Genomic DNA, 20979 nt, shown 5'->3' with positions numbered 1-20979 from the left:
GTGACTTACCTACGGTACCTAGCGCGGGGTGCCCCACCCTACCCACAAGACGGTGTGACTGGCTGAGGTAAGCAGTGTGGAACGGGTCCTGGCTCACACGACAACAATCGATCAAGATCCAACAAAATCCTCGACAACCCAAACAACTGCCGTGAGACAACCGTGACGAATTCCTTCTAGCTGCCCTTCAGGCGCATCAACATGTGGATACGTATGGACGGAGCTGCGAAGCCAGAACCAGATCGTAAGGCCCAGTCTGTACGTGTGCCGCGCCGTACCCTGACTACCCTCGGCGCTCGACATGATCGCATTATTCGCATCGGCGCTGGAGTCCGCGCAAACCGCAAAGTACTGCGTAGGGCCTGTGGCACAACAGTCGGGGTAGCAGGCTCGAAGGCTGGCGGCCTGGTCAAGTGCCTCAGAGTAAATTTGTGTTAAAGCTGTTAGCAGAATGCATTTGGTTATCCAATTCCTGTGAAGAGGAGTATCACGCCTGGGTGATAGGATCGCCATCCCCGCTTTTTGGTTCATTGCCAGTGATTGTTTCCGGGACAGCTCGGGTCCATTCCATATACCGCTCCATGCTGGTGTAACTTGAGGCCAGCATGACACGAAACTCTTCCTGCGCTCCCTCCTGACCCAGTTGGCGCTTCAACCTCAGCGGCCATTTCTCCACGATCGTGTTGTTTCCCTTTTCCACGGCTCCCGACTCGGCCGCGATGGCTCCAAAGTTTCGATGGGCGCGGTACCTAGCAATCAAACACCACGATTAGAGTCAACGTACTAGTGGGTGAGTTTGAATTGAGACACCAGCGTGTTGCCTGAGACTCACAGATTAAAGAACGTATCAAGGTCCAGAAACAAGTTGCGAGCATCCCACATGCGTGTCATTTCTGCCCCGGACGGATTCAGGAAGCTGGCGAAGTCCGTGACGGGCAGATATGTTAGAACCTTGCCAGTAGCCTGTTCCGTGGCAGGCCCCTCTAGGCCAAGTCCTTTGACCATCTGTATGACGGCGTTGAGAAACAGGCTGATGAGCGTTGCATGAGGGTTGCGCTGCGGCGGTTGAAGCAGAGGCATTAGGCTGGTGAGTGTGTTGCGGAGGCCGAGGTGGCTGTCGTCTGTGATGTTGGAGACCTGGCAGTAAGGTTGAGATTGTGAGAGTGCTCTTTTTTGTTTCTCATCCTTCTTGTTCACTTCAAAGTAATACGATGGGCGGAGTGGAGACACTGGCACTTACCTCGATCCGGGTGTATCGGTCACAGTGGAGGTGTTCCTTCAATTCTCTAGCATCAACGCAGTGCATCTCGAAGCTCACGTGGATGGTCGTCAGGGACTTGACGAATTTTCCGAAACCCCCACGAAGATAGGCATGTAGCTTCCCGTACCAGTCTTGCTTTGCCGGCCACGGACGGTGGTAGACCTCCCAGATGGGCCAGCCTTGCAAGGGGTCGGCCTTGTCGTCCATCAGCCAGACATCGGAGTTCTGGAAGAGGGTCCTTGGTGATGCTAGGGTTAGTGTTACTTTCAGAAGTGACGTAAGGAACATCAGACCTCACATGTTGGGTGTCTTGTAAAGGTCACGGGGGTGTCCAAACGGCAGGAGCAAGCCATCCTCGCGGAACTGACGCCTCGCAATGCGCATGGAAGCCGTTGGTTCCTTGAAGTCCCATCGATCCCGGTAATCCGCCCTCTCGGGCGCGAGGGTAACGCCATGACGAACCTTAGTAGCCTTGTCGAATGTGAAGCCCTCTGGCACGTCAAGCATCTTCTCGAGGGCAAACCATTGTTCTTTCTTCAACACGAGACGCAGGTTCCTGCCAGATGGGAACTGCCACGTTTTACCTAGACAACTGGCAGAGTGTTTGTCTTTGATTTTGGCGCAGACCTCCGCAATAAGTGGCTTGACCGCTTTCTGCACCGCCGACAGCACCTCTTGAGGCATGAACGCAGAGTACCAGAGATGTGTCAGCATCTCTGCGGTGTCAAGCGGGCCGTTGTCGTCTGCGGTAGGCTCGCTTGGGGTGCTGAGAGCAAAGAGCAGCCAGATGGCGTTTCGGGCGACAACCGCGAACTCTCGGTCATTGATCGTGGCGTGAACAGGCTGGGTAACGGTGGCCGGGAGGTCGACAATGGTCTTAACGACATTGCGCAAATCTCCTGAAGCTGTGACTCCTGTCAGACTTCGGAAGTTCGCAATATGCAGAAGTTTCTGGGCTGGTCATGATGGCGTTGACTAACCAGCAAACAACAGCTCAATATCATCGCTGTACCCAGCTCCTTCATTTTCTGACAGTCGCAGGACGTCGATAGCCGGAACATTGCCCCACAAGAACAAGCTTCCTCCAAACGGATTGTGCGCGTTGTTCCGGGCTTCACCTATCGCCCATGCAGGCTCACGCCCTTCGGTGTCCCAAGCTGGACGCCAGTCCGATTTGCTGGCCGGAGATTTGTGAACTATCTTATGAACAGGCCAATGCGCCGTTTGGCACTCCTTTCCACAATACTGGCATTCGTCAGCAAGCTAGCTATGACACTGCTGTCAGGTTCTCTGGAGAATCGTGATCCTGGGCATCATACTGAAACCAGGTGGCATTTTCCGCAAGCGAAAACGCCCTTCTTGGTACAGGCAGTAGAATCAGGAGCCGCGTTCGCACAGGCGGGCATGTTTTCTGAAGATGTTGTCATCGTGACCAGCTGGCCAAGTAGATCGACTTGGTTGGTAAGTGGAGAACTTGATGTCGCGTTGGAATTATTGTGTAGTAGATTGACCATGAGAAGTGCGTCCTTGAATAGGCAGCGAAGAAAATTGAATGGGAAGAACATCTCTCAATCAAGCAATGACTGAGCTAGAGACTGAAGTGAGGCCTACAGGAGCGGGAGGGGAAACGGCGTTTGCTGGCAACCCACGCAGTGTCACGCAAAAGATCATTCTCTGCGTGGCCTTCGGCACTAGCCCGTACTCCCCGTGTTTGCGAAGTCCGTATCTCGATAGGGACGTAGGGGTCAGGTTGCCTCAACATATGGCCAAGTAATTCCGACTGCCGTGGTTATGTTTGCTGCCCCATGTCTCGATCGCCATGACATGATGACGTGTCTCGGATCATTGCATGCACTCATTGTTTGCTTCTAATAGGAGCGTCTTGCAAGCTAATTCTTCTCGTTAGATTAGGTATCCACGAATACTTGTCTTCCGTCCATTAAGATGATCCAGTGTGCGCTACCAACCTCAACTCTTCGCCTTAGAAACCTTGAACCCACCTGGGCATAGTCTCTGGAAGACCTGGTCCGGATCGTACTTGGCCGCCACGCTCCTGAGCTTCTCCACGTTTTCCGTGCCGTAGCTCGCCAACGGATCTTGGCTTGCATCGGCATAGTTCAGGTAGATCCAGTCCAGGTTCCCGTCGCCGTCACCGACCTGCAGCGTCGCCGCAAAGTCCCGGACGGCCTGCACCCACGCCCTCAGTCGCGGCTGCAGGAACGCCTCCTGCTCAGCAGTCCGCACCATGCCCACAGCCACAAGAAGCAGGCCGTTAGCAGTCTGCTTTTCGACCCCAAGCATGTTGCCGCCAGCCGCGGCCGACCGCTGGGCGATGACCCGCGGCAAGGGTTGGAACAGGCATTGCGTGATGAAGTTACCGTCCGGGATAAACGCCTTGAGTTCTTGGACGAGCTGGTCGTGGAGCTCGGCGGCCTTGCTGACGATGCGTTCATCGTTCTTGAAACATGCAGTGGCAAAAGTGTCGCTGTTGTGATGCAAGGGTAGGTATCTGCGTGTTAGAAGCACTTTGGTGTTCGGTAAAGCAAACAGAAGACGAAAAGGGGCAACACTCACTAGAAGCCTTGCGGCGCGACGCTGTACTCGACAGCAATTCCCAGCAGGGTAGTCTTCTTACATGTCGTCATGATCGAAGGTAGCTGCTGCCAATCGTTATATGCGGGAGCATTTTCGACACCCGCGACCTGGACAAAGGCGGCGGCGATGACCACGTCTTTGAACTCGGGCTGCCACGAGAGGGTAAGGACGCGGCAACCTTGAAGGTACCAACAGGAGGTGTGGTCGAAGAGGGTTTCACCGTCTTCACTGGTCCTACCTGTTGGCGCCGGAGAGGAAGGAGTGACCGGGGCTTCCACTTACTGTACGGTTGTTAGTGCATCACACCAAATGGAGACCAAGGGAAACTTGGAAAGAGCGCGGTGCAGGTTGCATAGAGCGTACTTACCCATATACGTATAAAAGCACAACAGATTGCTCTCGACATCCTCTTGCACCCTATCCGTGAAGGCCACCAGCGCCCTCGTCGCCCCATCCATAGCCGTCTTTGGGTAGAAGGTCAAGCCGCCCCAGATGTCGCCCAGCTCGAACGCCTTCATGCGAAAGTTGGTCACGATGCCAAAGTTGTTTGACCCGCCCTTGAGCGCCCGGAACAGATCCTCCGTCTCGGTCCCGGCCTCGGCCGTCACGATGCGCCCATCGGCCAGCACCACCTCATACGCCACCACATCGTCGCAAGCAAACCCGCGCTTGGCCGTAAAGTACGTCTTGCCGCCCCCGAGCAGCAGGCCCGCCACCCCGACGTTGCCGTCCCGCCCCCCCGCGACCACATACCTGCCACCCTCGAGGCCCTGAAGTGCCGTGTACACGTCGCGCCAGCGCGCTCCGGGTCCGATGTCGACCGCCTTCTCGGCACCGGGGTCGGCGTGGAAGCGCGTCCAATTCAGCTTGCCTAAGTCAATGGTCACACCGTCGGCGCCAATGTTGTTGGCCCCCGCGAACTGCGTGTGTCCGCCGCTGCGAATGGCGAACTTGGTCTTGGTGGCCACGAGGGCCCGAAGGGTTGCCGAGACCTCCTGGGCTGACCTGGGCTGCACGATGGCGGCCGGCTGGAGCCCCTTGACGCTGTTGGACCAGTAGCTGTCCTGGCGGGCGACGTACTCCGCGTCGCCCGGGAGAAGGACTTGGCCTTGGAGCCCGGCCGTGGCAAGGGTTTCGGCAATGGAAACGTCGGAAACCATGGTTGGAGTCGACATGTACCCGACTCGGAGTAATTGTTGAGAAAGCACCGTCTTTTGGCCCTCCAGACAAGAAGGAAATGAGACTGATTTGAGAATTTAACCGTGTCATAGGTACTGTGCAATGCCTACAATGTACGTGTCTAGACAAGTTTCTCCATTCTTATTACGTCTGTCGACTGATCATCCACATCCAGGGGTGACTCCGCATTGTATTGGGTTCGAAGAGCCAAGCTTGACCCTGCATTCAACGTACCATGCCAATCTGTAAGCCAAATGCAATGTCATCAGGCATGCATGGTCAGCACGCGGACTTCGCATTAGGCGCTGCGAGGCCGACGAGAACATACCATCTTTACTACGAGGACGAGTTGAATCTAACACATATGAAATTGATCACGCGAGATTCGTGTATAACGGCAACTTGCAACGCCCAAATTCATGGATCCGTGGGATCCCAGGAGCATCCTTGTGATGCATCCACCATCCTGTCTGCTCTCCGTACACCGGCCTTCTCTCGCACATCTCTCCGTTGGGTTTTATTTTGGTGGGATAGGTCTTTAATCACGAGGTGGTATTCCTGCGATACCAGATCTTGGCACATGATCCTGCGCATTTGTCCGGGGCCGCCGGGTATCCAAGTCTCCGCCACAAGGGCTGCTGCAAGGTCCCAAACCCAACAATCCTTCGCCGGTCAAGCAGTATGTAAAAACGGGCTGCGAAACGACTGCCATCATGTCGACCGGCTTATCCCATCTCCATTCCACCTCAGAAGGCCCTGAAATCACCCTCCGGGAGCCGTGGTCGACTCCAGCAAAATCAGATCCCAGCTCACCCTCAGTCACGACCCAGAGAAAGCCCGTCATGCCACCCTCAATCTTATTAATCCCCGGTTCTTTTGGCCTGCCTGAATTCTACGCGCCGGTGATCTCGGCCGTGGCGCAAGCAGGCTATGAGATCAAGGCTCTGCACCTACCCAGCGTGGGCGTCGCAACGGGGCAGGGCCGGCCCGGCATTGGCGTCCCGCCGCCGACCATGTACGACGACGCGGCGCTGATAGCCGGCGAGGCTGGCCGGCTTGTGGGGAACGAGGGCAAGGACGTGATGCTTGTGGCGCATTCATACGGCGGGATCCCGGCTACGGAGAGTATCAAGGGGCTGAGCAAGCGGGACAGGCAGCGCGACGGTAAGGGGCCGGGCGGCATCGTAAGGATCGGATATGTGACGTGTTTGATGCCGGTGGCGGGCGAGTCAGCCGCCGATGTGCTGGCCCAGGTGCCGCCGGACAGGCGAGATCAGCTGGCTGCTGATGTAAGTTGGACTATTTCCCTTCCGCGACTTCAAGACCCTGTCCCGTCCTGCCGGGCGAAGCCAGCCGGGAGCTCAAGAAGAACCTGAATTGGAGAACCGCAAAGTTGCCGAGTTGCAGGATGAGCATTCATGGCCAACAGTTCACTGACAGCACTACGAACAACAGGAGAACGGCTGGCTGTACCACACCAATGTTTCGGCAGCAGCTCAGCTGTCGTTTTCGGGCTTTCCCCAGGAAGAGGGAGAGGCCTGGATCCGGAGGTTCCCTCGGCACTCGGCAGCTAGCTTTGCCGGCAAGCTGACGCATCCCGGATACAGCGACGTTTCGGTTTCCTATCTCATCTGCGAAAAGGACCGCGTTATCCCACCCGACATACAGAGGGACGGGATAGCCATGATTGAAAGGGAGAGTGGGAGGAAGGTGGATGTCACTACGGTACAGGCTGGACATGTGCCAATGGTCAATAAGGTGCGCGAGGTGGTTGATTGGATCTTGCACATGGCAAGACAAGAAGAGTGAGAGGATTGTATTGAAGCATGCAGGATGGGAAGGCTCGCTGTCGTGCAAGATTTATGTTGAGCATGGCCAAGCTTGGCATTCAGGGGTAAGTCACCACCGGTAGTCCCGCTGCACCAGACGGGAGCTAGTAACGTTACTGGCGCGACGATACCGGAGTGACTCAGGCCGCGCTCCATGCCCAAAATGCTGATATCCGCCTTATAATAACTACAAAAATCTCAGTTTGCCGAAGATACGTGATCAAGACCACCACGACACCATTGACCAGACGTGATCAGTTTGCAGCCTCACCACAGTGATCAATATTCCAACTTCCATCTTAGCGATCAGCCTGCGAGCACCATTGCCACCAGACTCAGATTCCAATCTCATTCCCGAGTAAGGTACTTGTACCAACTACACCATGGCCTCTCAACAACACAACCCCCCCACAACCACGCCCTCACAAACCCAAACCCAAACAATAATCACCGCCTCCCTCAACCCCGTCAAAATCTCCGCCGCCCAACAAGGCTTCACCCGCATGTTCCCCAACAGCAACACCGTTCACACCTCCCGAGGCGTCTCCGTCCCATCAGGTGTGCCCGACCAGCCCATCTCAGACGCAACCACGTTACTTGGCGCGCAGAACCGGGCGGCCAACGCGCGGGCGCTGGAACCGGACGCGGACTACTGGGTCGGCATCGAGGGCGGGATAGACGAGGACGAGACGGGCTTGCTGCGCAATTTCGCCTGGGTGGTGGTTATCGCTAAGGATGGGAGGATTGGTAAGGCCAGGACGGCGACGTATTATCTGCCGAAGGAGACGGCCGAGTTGGTGAGGGGGGGCATGGAGTTGGGCAAGGCGGATGAGGTTGTTTTTGGGGGGAGGAATTCCAAGCAGAAGAATGGGAGTGTGGGGTTGTTGACGGGGGATGTGATTGATCGGAGGGGGTATTATGTTGAGGCGGTGGTGTTGGCGTTGATTCCGTTCAAAAATCCGGGGTTGACATTCTAGGGGCTGGGGTGAGGAGATGGTACAGAGCGGAGGGGAATGGGTTGCTGCACTGCTCGACCCTTTGGGAGCTGGAACCTTTGTCAGTGATATCATTTGAGAGTCATCCGTGTAGTTTCTCGACCAGCTCACATCGGCATGGGGACGTTGGGATTGATGGGATGGCAAGCTTCGTACTCGTCTGGTCAGGCCTTCACAATCGGCTTCTATCCACCAACTACTCACCGAAATCGCATGGCAATCTATGAAGAAGAACAAAGGAGTGATGAATTCAGTGCTATCCTCCAGGCTATCCCCTGGGATACCCTTCAAATCATCTGTGATCAATATGTTCGTTGATCAATCCCCCCTGAAATGCAACGTGAAGGCGATCATCCTCCATGCCATCCCATGACTGATTAATCCTCCATTCAATGAAGTGGTTGTTTTTGCAATTGCTAAAGTACCCTTCAATCTGTTAGATTCCAGTCCATTGGATGATTCCTGGGATGTCCCGCCGCCTAGTGGGCGCGACCCAAATCGTCCTTGCTTTGCTCCACGACTGAGTGTGTACCAAGAGGGAATCAATCAGAGAGCCGTCGTTTCTTCTGTAGTGAATCATCCTTAGGTTTGTCAATGTCCGCAAACGCAGCCGTAAAACCATCCAGACCCTCCACGAAGCGCTCGATGATTTCCACGTCCTCGATGCGCTGATGAAGCTGCCGGTAGAAGGTGTTGATCAGGTCCTTGATCTTGATGACGTCCTCCTGTATTCCGTCAATTCTCTTGTTGATGTCATGCATTGTCGTCTTCAGATTTGTTATGTGGCTGTCCGGATTATCCTCTTCCGGCTTCTCAATATGCTCGTGGGGCTTGCCCTGTGTAGCAAGGCCTTGTGTTAGCTGGGCGGCCAGCTGCAGCTCATCGACGCTTATGTCGTTCTTATCAGTGCTATCCTTGGAAGACTCCTCGTGTCGGTGTCTTCCATCAACTTGTCGAATTGTTTCGTGGCTGAGGAGGCATCCTGAAATGACGTTATGGAGGTCGCGCAAAGTGGATTGAAGGATGGCTCTTGGTCGGTGGACGAATACTTCTTCGGTTGGGAAACGGGATGTTTCAATCGGAGCGTGTACCAGGAAGGAATCGTGAGATGGGCGAAAAGGGAAGAATTGCTTGATTGAGTTTCGATCGGCGGATGGATTTTCTCGATCAGCGAGCTACAACTTTCAGTTGAGGCGTTTGATGGGAGAGAAATCGCGCGATTCACGAGGAAAATAGAAGACTCGGAATTGCTGAACTGGTACGCAAACGAATGAAAATCCTCGTGATAGAATTGCTGGAAATCGCGAAAGCGAAGACGAAACCGACTGAAGTCTGGAATTGACAGATATCAGGCTGTAGAAAGAACCTTGCCAGAGGAAGGGAAGGTGGGTGAGGAAGTTTGAGGGAAGAATTTTTGTGACGATAGGATGGAAGGAAACGACGCGCTCGACTTCAAGTCTGCTCTCTGGCAAGTACGGTGATGGGCCGGGCTGCTCTTGCCTACTTCCTTAGGGATCTTAATTACTTCAATACGGCGAATGTGCTAACATTGAATAAGGTAACCACATGTGTTTGCCTGTCGATACCCGCCAATGCACTGGAGCAAATTCAATGGGACACGCCGTTTGTCCCAAGTCCATTCTGCCCCTGAAGTTGCTTCTGCCACGGGAGCGGCTCCTTCGCAACCTGCACCGGCCCAACATCTCCATCCTCAGCCCGCCGCTCCTGCCACGCCTGGATTTCACGATTGTCAACCCAGTTTCCGTGCAAGCCCAGTTTCAACTTCAGCGGCAGATGAATAACAGCAAGGGGCCCCTTGCTCAGATTCTGCGCATCGAAGATGACAATATCGTTCCGGAGCTGGTCCAGATGGTTCAGCAGCGCGATCAAGTATCCCTCGCCCTCGCTGCCCCCTTCGCGGGGAATAAAAGTCGGCTCTTGGAAAGTCATGGTTGGACCAGCAAAATAGACATCCTCCAAGCCATACTTGCCCTTGGCAACATCCCCTGCGCCGTTCTGCGCCGAGGTACCGGACTCTGCAGTGTGATAGTGCTCCTCGGACCAGGTATAATGCCCGAGGCAGTTGAACAATCCTCCCGCAGGAGGGCCACACTTGGCAAAGTCATACGGTCTCGACCCATCCACGACGGCCTGCCAGAAGTGCCGGTATGGTTTGGTGACAAAGCGGTCGTCAATCCGGGAGAACTCGCCGTTGGTGGGCCACACCACTGCCGGCTTCACACGGTCGTCCGCAACCCAGACGTCCGCGTCGCCCGCATCTTTGGTACGAATGGGCGACTTCTTCGCCTTGGGATCAAAGATCCACCGCATGGTAGGAGATGAGAGCTTGTTCCGCTTGGCGACGCCATCCGGGGGAGTGATATTGTCGTCCGGGGGAAAGAAGAAGAAGACATTGCCGTCAGCGACGGTCAAGTCGAAGACGACTTCTCCTGATGGCAGCTCGTAGCAGCCAGCAACGTGGCCATGGAAGGCTTTCTGACCGTCAGCGAATCATTTTCCTCATGTAAAACGGCATCAACTCACCATTATCCGCCCTGAACCAAGTAATATCCTCACTCCTCCCCCCTCTCCTCGGCAGAACAGCATACCACTGATCCTCATTCGGATCCCACGCAAACTTATTCCCGCCCCTCTTCATGCGCTGATAATCCATCTTGATTGGCGTCAGCGCCAGGACGACCCAATTCCTCGTAATCCCACAGTCATGAATCATGCCAGCAAAGGGCGCCTTGTACCAGCACTCCTCCGTCTTCTTCCCATCCGCATCAATCGTCCACACGGCCACATCAACACTGCAATCCGCCCCATCCCCGCCGGCCTCATACGCAAAACACACCATCTCCCCCGTGTCCGGATCAAACTTTGGATGCGCCGTAAACGTCGGACTCAAAATCTGCCCTTCAAAATCGTACCTCCCCAGCGTCTCCAGCGTGACCGGGTCCATGGCAAACGGCGGGCCGTCCTCCTTCGTCGCCAACAACATCCCCCGCCAGAAAATCACATTGGTATTACTCGCAGTCCTGATAACCCCCTTGACACTCTCATTATCGGTAAACGGATTACGATACCTCCCAAACAAGCTCCTCCGCGCGGCCGTCTCGGCCTTGTACCGGTCGGTGCGGACATAGCGCTGCTTGAAGTCGGCGTGGCCGGCCGCGATGCGGATGGCGGTGACTGACCCGTCGCCGTTGAAGTGGATGTCGTCCTCGAAGAGAGGGGGAAAACGGTGGTCGGGTTGTACCCGGTAGAAGGTCCCGTTGATGTCGGCGGGGATGGTGCCTGTGAATTCCAGGTCCATGATGTCGCCTTCGAAACGGGAGGGTTTGTTCATGGAGGCGAAGACGGGCGTGTTGGGGAACTTGACCCGGTCTGGGGAGGTGAGGCGTCCAGAGGCGTAGTTGGAGATTTCGGGGGCGAGGTCGTGGATGTGTGCCATGATGATGGTGGTTACGGTCGGTGGTTAACGGGGGGTAGTTTGGTCAACTTAGCGGGTAAGTGTTGATTCCGGGTGGAAGGTTTGGTATGTCGAGGATGAGAGCATCTGATAAAGTGGTGTTTCTGGTTGAGGATGGGTTTGTGATGAGCATCTACCGAGAAGGCGGTGGTAGTGCCGAAGGCGAGATGATGCACCCCACAAACAGCCTCGCCAGATCCGAGGGCAATATATGCTCGGGAGTTCGGATCATCGGGTGGTTAAGTTCGATACTTGGACGTCGTATCTGATGGCCTGCCCTGCAGTTGGAGTCCTTGGCTGGGGTAACGGCCGGTTAAGTGCGTGCGGGGCACGCGAGTTGGGACGTAGGCATAGCTTCCCCAACTCTCGGCAGTCCAGCGGCAGTGAAGTGGTGGTGAGGGGAGGCAACAATTTGGGTTGTCCATTGGGAAAGTAAAAAGGGTTCGAGAACTGTCTTGGGATCCATGGACTGAAGCGCGAAATGGAGCTCATTGTGCTCCCGAGAAGCAGGTGCAGTGAAGCAGCATCATGGCAATTCCCCTGAGCGGTATTGCAAAAGGGGGAGATCTGGTTGATGACTGCGGTCTATGACTGGATGCTTAACATGCCATGAGGACCCCTGACTGCGAGACTACTACATAGGATCATTTGTGTGCAAGATAACACCTGTCCCTGACTTCAACTATCACTGAGGTACTGTGTGGTAAGATACATCGCTTGTGCACCGCGCGCAACGCTGCTCCTACTTCACCTCGGCCATCCCCACCCGCCAGAAAAAGCCTCCTATTCCACCTTGTTCTGCACCAGCTCAGGGAGCACCTTGTCCCCGGGCTTCGGCTCACGATCAGTCGCCCCAGGCCTGCTCTGGCCCTCGGGCAAGGCCAGCGTAAGCGGCGGGTCACTCGTGCTAACAGCAGCGCCATACTCCGGCGCGCGCAAGTCATCCGGGGCTATCTGCTTGCCCGTAACGGGATGCGGGTAATGGAACGGCACAACGCGGGTATCAGGCCAGAGCATCTTCTGCTCAAAGATCTCGTCCGGACCCAGGGGATCCTCCGGGTACGTCACCGTCGGCCAGGGGATATAATTCTTCTTGGTGTGACTCCATCCTTTTTCATGCTCGGCATGCCAAAAGGGGAAGTAGCGATACCGAAACAGCTTCCACACGCCGTTCTCCTTGATGTACTCGTTCTCGTACAGGCCGCCCTCCCACCACTGCCGGTGGCCGCGCGGGTAGTACTCCTCGATGCTCTGGTGCGTGCCCGCCGACATGAGCGCGCGCATCCGGCACCACGCGTGCGTCCCCGTCGCGTCGACGTCGATGATGTCCTGCGCCATCAGGTGGTCCAGCAGCCAGCCGTACACGGGCCCGTTGCGGCCCTTGACGAAGCTCTGCTGGAAGCGGCCTTGGTATAGGCGCTTGATGCCCGCCTTGCCGCGGTAGCGTGAGCCGAGGAACTCGACGTAGGCGTCGGGGTGGTCGGCGAACATGTCGACGACCTGAGACAAAGCGTGTCAGTCTTTGTGTGTTTAGTTGGCTGCTGGGGGTGGGTGGCTTGCCTCATTGTACAAGCACTTGTCAAGGTAGTAGCCGTACTTGAAGTGCGTCTTGCGAACTTCTGCTTCGTCTGTGCGGGCACGGAACGTTAGACGCGAACCTTGGCCAAATCTTGGGACCCTGAACTTGCCTGACACACGAGATACCTCCTTTTGCAGCGCCTGCACTTGCTTCTTGAGGTCAGCAAGTTCTTGTTCCATCTTGGGGTGTCAATGCAAGCCACTTCTGAACGATCAACTGTCGATAGAGGTAGTAAGGGGATGTGTTGACTAGAGAAGCAAGTCGGGTTCCTAGGACATCGCGGGGAAGAGGGGATACTATATCCCAATGATATACTCAACCAAAGATCAGCCCTTCGCTAAATTTCCCCAATACGTTGGAAGACGCATTATCCCGTCCTGTCGGCAGATGTTCCGAATTCTGACGATATATCTTACGTGCATGGGAGAAGAGGACTCGCATGTGTGCGATATCGTCTGGTGTGGAGTAACCCCAAGTTCCGGAAAAGGATCTGCGGCAAGGTCCTGCTCACTTCCCCTGAGCAGCTAAGTAGCCGTTGCCCCGCTTCTTGGAGCAGAATGGGAGCAGCGTGGCTGTAGTACTCCAAGGGTCGCGTTCATGTAGGTATACGTACTCCTTCTTGATGGAGTCTCTCACTTTACTCGCAGATGGCTGTTGTTGTTGTTGTTGTTTACGCTTAACGTCCAGGGGCCAGTCCTCTAAACGGGGAGTAGGCCCAAACGATACAAAGCCATGTGGGGACGTGCTGGTCTAGGTCTTATATACAAAGTACTGCCCATACAGCAAATCGAGTGCAGAGGACATTTTGGCAGCGTGACGACTGCCTGTCAAGAATACCACCCTCCAACTCCCATTATAGAGGCCCGTATCCAAAGGCCCAACCTGCCCAGTACATCCTACCCGGATTCCCGTATCCCCGCTTCCGTGCTCCTACCCTAAGGCTTCCCACGTCGCCGCTTTGGAGCTCTCCCAAGGTCGAGAAGGGGCGTAAATATCGGTCGGAAAACTACCCAGCCTTCGAGGGCTGGGCTAAAAACCGGCCGAGGTAGGTTGTGATTCGAGATTGTGACTCGCTGCAATCTGAAGGTTGCTTCCAGACTGTAGCCGGTCTCCTAGGCTCGGCAGGAGGCCGGCCGGGCTCGCAGATGGCTAAGTGCAGGGTCCGAGGTATTGGGGATGCTGTCATGTTGTAGCAGCCACCTGGCCTGACGATTGCTTGGTCTGGTATGAGCTCGAATAGTGTAAAACCATCGTTTGAGGAATCCGAACACGGGGTTAACTGACAGGTGTGATACATGTAGGTAGTTCTCCATGTCATCAGCTAATAGTTTGCTCTGGGCATGGCCACCCCCTTATACTCCAACTCCTGTATCATTTTCTCGACAGTGGTTGCTCCCAGGCCGGCCACAGCGCAATTGTAACCTGGGAATTAGGACAGCAATCCTCGAGCCCTGCCTCTTAGCGTACCCAAACCTACTGGGAAGAGGGAAAGGCCTGTATTTCCGGTCTGGTGCACACGAGGAGCAAGGCCAATAGCGTAGCAATTCTGTCATTGAACGTACACGCCTGAAAAGTCACGGAATCCCTTTCATGCAGTCCTGCTAGGTACCTTAATTGGCAGTGTAGCTAGAACAGCTTCTCTCAAAGTGACAAAGGTACCAGGTAACATAGGTAGGTAAGGTAAGGTACTTACGCATTACATGTAGAGAGTTAGGGTGCTCCTCCTGGCATTATAGATTGCTTATATCAAGGTAAACAATACTAATAGTAGTCTGAACTCCAAAATGACGACACGGGTTGATAGTTCCTCTCCAGTTCCGCGTTTCACTGTCCTCTTTCTCTCCTCCTGCTAGTACTGGGTGGAATACAGCTCTCGTCATTGCTGATTCTAGTCCATGTACGACTTATTGGACTGTACGAGAACATTGTGAACAACTAGGGTACTAGATCTAGAGTGCAAACAACCCTGCTGATGTGGCTGGAACGGCAAATGCTAGGCTGTTGGCTGCTCTGAGCTTACGGGAGAAGTCCCTCAGGTACCTCGGTCCAGAATACACACAGTGAGGAACACGACCCGCAACAAACGATTATCTACTGGTGTTGACAGCTGGCTGAAGGCTGCGTTTCATCTCATGTCATTACCTTGTAGCTTGGAGGCACGGGCAACTCGACTGTTCCACTGGCAGTCCTTGGAGCAGTGAAGGTTCGAGTAAACTGTGTTACCCACGTCATGCCATCCCATCCCAGAACAGATGGGATGATCACCTGGCCTAGAGTGGTCCTTCACTGACCTTCTGTTCAAGTCCAGAAACTCATAAGACCAGCTATTTACTCTCTCTCTTCCTCTCTCTCCCTCTCTTACCCTCTCTTCCCCAAACCACAACAAGCAAGCAAGCTTAGAACAGCTGAACCTGTACCCAGTCATTCCATCGACAACATTGCTTCCATCAGACCAGAGAAAGTACGCACTTATCAACTCAACTGAACCATCATGGCCATCTCACCCATCACTCCTGAGCTGATCGAACAAGCCGCCCGCTTCGAGAAGCCGGCTATCCATCTCCGCTTCATCCTCCTGCGTCACAGCCTCACCTACGAAGACGCGGCTGGAATCCCTACCTTCATCAGGGAGAAGTACTCGGCCGAATTCGTCCAGAAACTGCTCGACAAGGCCAAAGAAATTACCGACGCCCTTGTCACAGTTTCGGCTATCGTTTGGACCAGACTTAGGAAGCCGGACAAGCGAGAAAACCCGAAGCAATGGATGGAAGACTTCGATGCCTCCAAGACTCTGGTTGAGAAGGCAATGGCATTGGTCAGCGAGTTTGACAAGGAAGAGAGATTCCTGGCTATCGAGTCGGAGGTCACGCGTATGAGAGAGGAGGCCGAGATCAAGATCTTGGAGGCTTCGAACTCTAAGATCTAGGAGAGATCTGCTGCATATTCGCAATCTCTCGAGGCAATCTGAAGTGTCTCACTCTTATTGGCATCATCTTTTACGTCATTGTTCACGGTCGGACTATTGCAGAGTGGAAGAAGGCGGGCTATGGGATTAAGATTGTACGAGAACTCTGCAGTTCTTCCGGAACAGACGACATGAACAGGATATTGGCGTAAGTGTTCTCACTCAGCGGAATTAAAAGTGCTCCCTTGTACTGACCATGTCGACCTCTAGGGCCGGGTCTTATGAAGTTGGATCACAAACTGGCAGACGACCTACTCAACCAACATGAATTAACCTCCTATCCTGTTCTTTGAGGAAGCAGATTATGTAGCGCGAATAAACGTGATAAGGAACCTAACTTGGTCACATTTTGCTGGAATGTACACCCAGTTCGTGCTAAAACAACTCAATAAGTCTAATACTCTCCACGAGGGAACAGTTAAGTCCAGATGAAGTGGTCAGCACCAGGAATCTGGCGGTGGCCAGCAACGGGGAACGACTGACTGATTTCCACCACCTTACATACAGTTCTCAACGACACGACTCGCGCTCGTAGCGCCCGGGATGGGGATCAGACCATTGACATCTCCCGTGTTGGCATAGGACCTGATCCAAGCCAATGCGAGCTGCGCGGGCGTAACGCCCTTCTTCTCAGCGATTGCCTTGACCTTGTCCACAAGCTCAAGGTTCTTGGCGAAGTTCTGGGTGTCGAGTAATTCCATTTGCAATGTTGGCAGTGATGACAGAGACCTTCAATCTCCCTGCTAGGAGTTCACAATGATCCAAGCACTCATCGTGGTTTGATCCCACGGAGTAGGGCATGTTAACAAAGGGGCGAGTCGATGCGTAGGTGAGGCCGGCGTGGAATTGGGATGGAATTGCCTTGAGTTCCAGGTTACCTAATTCTCTTGCGGATACGTTGTTCACCTAGGTTCATGACCATACCAACTAAACTACCTGAGGTAAGGGCAAACAGTTTTGCTGCGACGATCCCTGCATCTTTCTACATTACTACCCTATACCGGGTGAATACGTTATTATGATTAAGGCTAGGACTGGGCGATCATAAGACATCATTGGAATGGCATGTGCCTATTGGCTTGTGTCAATGTTCTGACAAAAACCCGGACCTCTAATAAACCAAAATGGACTGCGGAGACCAGACTGTCTTCCGAAACTTCGGGAGGCCTATATAGTACTTTCCGTAACTACATGTAGGAATACCTTGCCAAAGGGAAAAGGCAGAGATAACGAGGACGTGTCGTACCCGAGTCACGAGCTTCAAATTGTTTCAAGAGCAGGGTTGTGTTGCATACTGGTATATCCAACTGTGAACATAGCAACTGTCTTCTCCGTTCCAGTCTTGTCGAACTAGCCACAGCCGAATACACTCACTTCCACAAGGTTGATGGGTATTACTGAGTCCTAGGCAATCACGTGGGTTGAACTTCCCGCCGAGTATATTAAATACCTACCTTAGCTCCGTGATCCGGAACCGCCTGGTTCAGCGGCAATAGAATCGGTACCAGCACTCGGCTCATCTGCCGAAGGCTGCAATGCAATATTGTGCTGACAACCGGTGCTACAACTAAGACCGCATTGTTCGGCTTCATCCGGGATTACGCTTGGCAACTACATATACATATGTTAGGATGGCACCTCACTAAGCTGGCCGAGCTCCAAATAAATGAAGAAGATCGTCATTTCTTTGGTAAACATAACAGCTACATATTATTCTTGGCACTGGGGTGTAAGCCTGAACCTGAGATGCCGGCAAACAAAAGGGGGTTGACCGTTGGCCCAACTAAACCGCCGTTCTCCCTCCCTGAAGCCATGTACGGCAGAAGTGTTTCAATCCTGAATACCTGACTTCACAATGAGGGGATTGACGCTCTTGTTTGTTGGTCTCGCGGCCGCTCAGTCCTACCCCAAGGATGATGTCGACAAGCTTGTCGACGCCAGCCTGCCAATGCTCAAGGAGTACCTAGAGAAGCACCCGCAGGGCAACTGCACGCTCGAGACCGCAGTCAGGCGCAAAGAATGGTTAGTAAATATCGCACAATGCTTGCCGGGTTGGCAGAGAGCTGACAGTGGAAAAGGGGCGATCTCACCCTCCAAGAACGAAAGGACTACACCAATGCCGTATTGTGTCTCATGTCCAAGCCTGCCCTGACTAGCGCTCAAGCCCCAGGAGCAAAGAGCAGGTTTGACGATTACATTGTCGTCCATATCCAGCAGACGCCGAGGAACCACGGATCAGTAAGGCTGTGCTGTCAATGATCGCCAACGCGGAACATCAGCTAACCGGTAGTAGACCTTCTTCTTACCGTGGCATCGCTACTACGTCTGGCATTACGAACAAGCTCTCCGCACAGAGTGTGGCTACAAGGGCTACCAGCCTGTGAGTCCGCCCTGACACTTCCCATCCATTCCCAACTTGAAACACAGCCTAACAAAATCAGTACTGGAACTGGGGGCGATATGCCAAGGACCCGGTCAACTCCCCGCTCTTTGACGGCAGCGAGGGCAGCATGGGCGGCAACGGCGCCAAGAAGGCGCACGCAGGCATCCCCATTCCCATGGCTCCCCGGCCGTACAACGTGATTCCGCCCGGCGACGGCGGCGGCTGCGTCACAACTGGCCCGTTCAAGAAGTAATGCCTCTCTACCCCAAATCCAACCAATCCGTATCGGCTCCCTAAACTAACGCCCCCTCAAGCATGACGGTCAACATCGGCCCGATCGCACCCTCCCTCACGGACGTGCAGCGCAACCCCCGCGCCGACGGGCTGGGGTACAACCCGCGGTGCCTGCGGCGGGACGTGAACCGCAACGCGGCGGCCGTGACGACGGCGAACTACACGCTGGACCTGATCACGTCCAACAAGGACATTTACTGGTTCCAGACCGTCATGGAGGGGCAGTTCCCGCAGGGGAAGTGGGGGGTGCACACGGGCGGGCACTACACAGTAGGAGGTGACCCGGCGGGCGACTTTTATGTCAGCCCCGGGGATCCCGTCTTTTGGCTGCACCATGCCCAGATTGATCGGGTCTGGTGGATCTGGCAGATGCAGAATCTTGAGAAGAGGCTTGCAGAGGTCAGCATGACGAGGACTATGAACAACTTCCCGCCGAGTGCGAACGGGACGCTGGATGATTTGAGTGGGTTGGGTGTGCTGGCCGGGGATGTCAAGGTTAGGGAGTTGATGAGTACCATGGGTGGATTGGGCGGCAAGTTTTGTTATATTTATGAGTAAGGTAGGTGGGTGGAACACATGTTTGGACGGTGTGTGGATGGAGTCAGGCTCTTCGTCTGCTCCTGCCACACGCATGTGGGCTGCTTGTGCATGTATCCCAGAACGAACATGTACACCAAGTCCATGAAGTTTCGGGCTGAGGCTTCGTACGTTTGTTGAGCGGCGATGCTGCGCGGGTGAAGGGGCGTTACTAGTATCATGGTGCTGATCCTTGATGACCGGGCCGGTTCTCCTTCAATCCCATTTAGAGAACCGAATTTGCCCCCTTATATATGGGAAAGCAGTAGGATTTTTCGTTGGGTGGCTGCCGTCCCAGGGAAGCATGCCCGATCCTCAAGCGCCAAACAGAGCTGGTGTATTCCTCACTTCCTTTATCAAAGGTGCTGAAGAGAATCGCAAGGGTGTCGTGGATATCTGCATATTGATGAATTACATCGCGATCTTCAATTGCCTCAGTAGGTGCAGCACTGCAGGGTGATCTTGCCTCCCAGCCTTGCAGGCCTTGCCAGCGTAAGTCCACGAATCGGCAGTTCCAAGTACCCAATGAGGCTAGGGAACCCTCACGGAGGCTCATAAGTACCAGACGTTATGATGGTCGGCTCTTTTCGCTCGAACGCCTTGAGTAGGACTGATAGTCTGGTACTAGATTGGTGGTGGTGAGCAACCTGGTTGTCCGAACGTTGATAGTCCTTGACTGTCCTTCGGCGGCCGCCATTGAATGTTATCGAATCAATTCCTTATAGAGCCCTAGGGTAAGAATGGAGTCGTACAGGGCAAGCCCTGGGATGCAGCCTTCGCCCTCGGAATGTGGCCATGAGGCACGAGGCCATCAGTCTGAATTTTCTGAGCCGAACTTCGGAAGGCACGGAAGTTTTGGAGATGGAAGAGCGCCCGCCCAGCTCAGCCAAGTGGCGGGGCCGGTGGCCAAGGCGTCGAGCGCGCTAACCATTCCTGGGAAACGCGCCAAGTTTGCCAAGGACAAGGGGGCCACAGTGACTCCACACTTTTCAAGAGAGTTGTTGACTCGTCGGGATCAACCCAACCGTTTTGCATTCGAGATGGTGACACGAACTTGAAAGACTGTGCATCAAGAACTCTTTCCTCCACCGCCACGGCAGTTGAGAGGCTCTGCAAGATTGCTTTCTGCTTCTCGCGATAACCTGCACCGTGGCTGGGTATGAGATTCGTATCTCGTACCTACGGATACTGGTTTCATCCATTGCTAAATGATTTGCAGCGGCAGAAACCTCTTCAACGGCCCCCAAGCAATCACTCAACCCAGACATGGAGTTTTCCACCACCCTTAGGCACCCGACATCACCGGTATACAACCCGGCTTTTGCAATTCCTACCAGATTCTCTTACATAACCTACCAGGTTGCAGTATAGCGAAAAGTTTGTCCTGCGCAAAGGGCTATTCTTGGTATCAAGTGGCTGGACGACTGCCACGCTGCCATCTGCTCGATTGTGGCAGCCTAGAGTCCGTCCTCTCGGCACCATCTCCCCATGTTCCTAACCCCTGCATGGTATGCAGTTCTCCAACACCCTAGGTTTCGCGCACAATTGGCAAGCATCCTTTAGAGTTCGTCATGGCTTGGCATATCCGGATATCGCCACTCCAAAAATCTGCTTAATTCATTTCTCGACGGGAAGGAGCACTCAACCAGTACTGGATCTCCCAGGCTTATCTTGGGGTTTCCCAAGTTCACCCTGGGCCAGGTTACCAGGTAAGTAGGTCCGAGCCCACGGAGTTTAGACGAATCTAACGAGGAGTCGGTAGTACACGTGGAGACTGCTGAGCCGCACCGTCTTATCTGCACTCAAGTTTACATCGATGTCAACCGATGTTCCGGCGTGTGTTCAGCC

The 20979-nt window shown here is 54.3% G+C and overlaps 8 protein-coding genes across 8 annotated transcripts; 3 read left to right on the top strand and 5 right to left on the bottom strand.

The window, feature by feature from the left end:
* Positions 1–487: 487 nt before the first annotated feature.
* N656DRAFT_824922 (uncharacterized protein) lies at positions 488–2667 on the bottom strand (the record flags this gene model as incomplete). The annotated part of the gene is made up of 6 exons (XM_064818437.1): positions 488–749; positions 833–1137; positions 1241–1499; positions 1560–2166; positions 2242–2506; positions 2581–2667. The coding sequence occupies 6 exons, from the start codon at positions 2665–2667 to the stop codon at positions 488–490; spliced, it is 1785 nt and encodes a 594-aa protein (XP_064670765.1).
* A 510-nt stretch (positions 2668–3177) lies between these two features.
* Positions 3178–5031, bottom strand: N656DRAFT_752349 (FAD-binding domain-containing protein; the record flags this gene model as incomplete). Its single annotated transcript, XM_064813036.1, has 3 exons — positions 3178–3746; positions 3836–4034; positions 4224–5031. 3 exons carry the CDS (start codon positions 5029–5031, stop codon positions 3230–3232), a joined length of 1524 nt encoding a protein of 507 aa, XP_064670764.1. The 3' UTR covers positions 3178–3229.
* An 846-nt stretch (positions 5032–5877) lies between these two features.
* Positions 5878–6844, top strand: N656DRAFT_789236 (alpha/beta-hydrolase; the record flags this gene model as incomplete). Its single annotated transcript, XM_064816770.1, has 2 exons — positions 5878–6324; positions 6491–6844. 2 exons carry the CDS (start codon positions 5878–5880, stop codon positions 6842–6844), a joined length of 801 nt encoding a protein of 266 aa, XP_064670763.1.
* A 258-nt stretch (positions 6845–7102) lies between these two features.
* N656DRAFT_844751 (NTPase-like protein) lies at positions 7103–7841 on the top strand (the record flags this gene model as incomplete). The annotated part of the gene is made up of 1 exon (XM_064819157.1): positions 7103–7841. Exon 1 carries the CDS (start codon positions 7248–7250, stop codon positions 7839–7841), a length of 594 nt encoding a protein of 197 aa, XP_064670762.1. The 5' UTR covers positions 7103–7247.
* Positions 7842–9341: 1500 nt separating this feature from the next.
* On the bottom strand, positions 9342–11576 carry N656DRAFT_752343 (carotenoid oxygenase). The gene is made up of 2 exons (XM_064813035.1): positions 10404–11576; positions 9342–10351 (listed from the first exon to the last, which is right to left on the bottom strand). Exons 1-2 carry the CDS (start codon positions 11314–11316, stop codon positions 9468–9470), a joined length of 1797 nt encoding a protein of 598 aa, XP_064670761.1. The 5' UTR covers positions 11317–11576; the 3' UTR covers positions 9342–9467.
* A 350-nt stretch (positions 11577–11926) lies between these two features.
* Positions 11927–13374, bottom strand: N656DRAFT_778723 (uncharacterized protein). The gene is made up of 3 exons (XM_064815059.1): positions 13023–13374; positions 12895–12962; positions 11927–12834 (listed from the first exon to the last, which is right to left on the bottom strand). Exons 1-3 carry the CDS (start codon positions 13090–13092, stop codon positions 12118–12120), a joined length of 855 nt encoding a protein of 284 aa, XP_064670760.1. The 5' UTR covers positions 13093–13374; the 3' UTR covers positions 11927–12117.
* A 2665-nt stretch (positions 13375–16039) lies between these two features.
* N656DRAFT_778722 (uncharacterized protein) lies at positions 16040–16740 on the bottom strand. Its single transcript, XM_064815058.1, has one exon. The coding sequence runs from the start codon at positions 16577–16579 to the stop codon at positions 16376–16378; it is 204 nt and encodes a 67-aa protein (XP_064670759.1). The 5' UTR covers positions 16580–16740; the 3' UTR covers positions 16040–16375.
* Positions 16741–17483: 743 nt separating this feature from the next.
* On the top strand, positions 17484–19235 carry N656DRAFT_647670 (Di-copper centre-containing protein). The gene is made up of 5 exons (XM_064810437.1): positions 17484–17900; positions 17957–18116; positions 18172–18258; positions 18320–18510; positions 18576–19235. Exons 1-5 carry the CDS (start codon positions 17734–17736, stop codon positions 19111–19113), a joined length of 1143 nt encoding a protein of 380 aa, XP_064670758.1. The 5' UTR covers positions 17484–17733; the 3' UTR covers positions 19114–19235.
* The last annotated feature ends 1744 nt before the right edge of the window (positions 19236–20979 follow it).

The sequence above is a fragment of the Canariomyces notabilis genome, assembly GCF_033297395.1.
Source record: "Canariomyces notabilis strain CBS 508.74 unplaced genomic scaffold N656scaffold_9, whole genome shotgun sequence".
NCBI classification, from domain to species: domain Eukaryota; kingdom Fungi; phylum Ascomycota; class Sordariomycetes; order Sordariales; family Chaetomiaceae; genus Canariomyces; species Canariomyces notabilis.
This window is presented reverse-complemented; position numbering and strand designations above follow the sequence as displayed.

What these genes read in the sequence shown, in the direction of transcription:
- N656DRAFT_752343 (XM_064813035.1), bottom strand. Translation starts at nt 11,316, where the DNA reads ATGGCACACATCCACGACCTCGCCCCCGAAATCTCCAACTACGCCTCT. An exon ending in TTGGTTCAGGGCGGATAATG is followed by an intron (nt 10,352 to 10,403) that starts GTGAGTTGATGC and finishes ACGGTCAGAAAG; the next exon opens with CCTTCCATGGCCACGTTGCT.
- N656DRAFT_778723 (XM_064815059.1), bottom strand. Translation starts at nt 13,092, where the DNA reads ATGGAACAAGAACTTGCTGACCTCAAGAAGCAAGTGCAGGCGCTGCAA. An exon ending in GGAGGTATCTCGTGTGTCAG is followed by an intron (nt 12,963 to 13,022) that starts GCAAGTTCAGGG and finishes GTGCCCGCACAG; the next exon opens with ACGAAGCAGAAGTTCGCAAG. An exon ending in ACAAGTGCTTGTACAATGAG is followed by an intron (nt 12,835 to 12,894) that starts GCAAGCCACCCA and finishes GCTTTGTCTCAG; the next exon opens with GTCGTCGACATGTTCGCCGA.
- N656DRAFT_778722 (XM_064815058.1), bottom strand. Translation starts at nt 16,579, where the DNA reads ATGGAATTACTCGACACCCAGAACTTCGCCAAGAACCTTGAGCTTGTG.
- N656DRAFT_647670 (XM_064810437.1), top strand. Translation starts at nt 17,734, where the DNA reads ATGAGGGGATTGACGCTCTTGTTTGTTGGTCTCGCGGCCGCTCAGTCC. An exon ending in GCTACAAGGGCTACCAGCCT is followed by an intron (nt 18,259 to 18,319) that starts GTGAGTCCGCCC and finishes TAACAAAATCAG; the next exon opens with TACTGGAACTGGGGGCGATA. An exon ending in ACAACTGGCCCGTTCAAGAA is followed by an intron (nt 18,511 to 18,575) that starts GTAATGCCTCTC and finishes CGCCCCCTCAAG; the next exon opens with CATGACGGTCAACATCGGCC.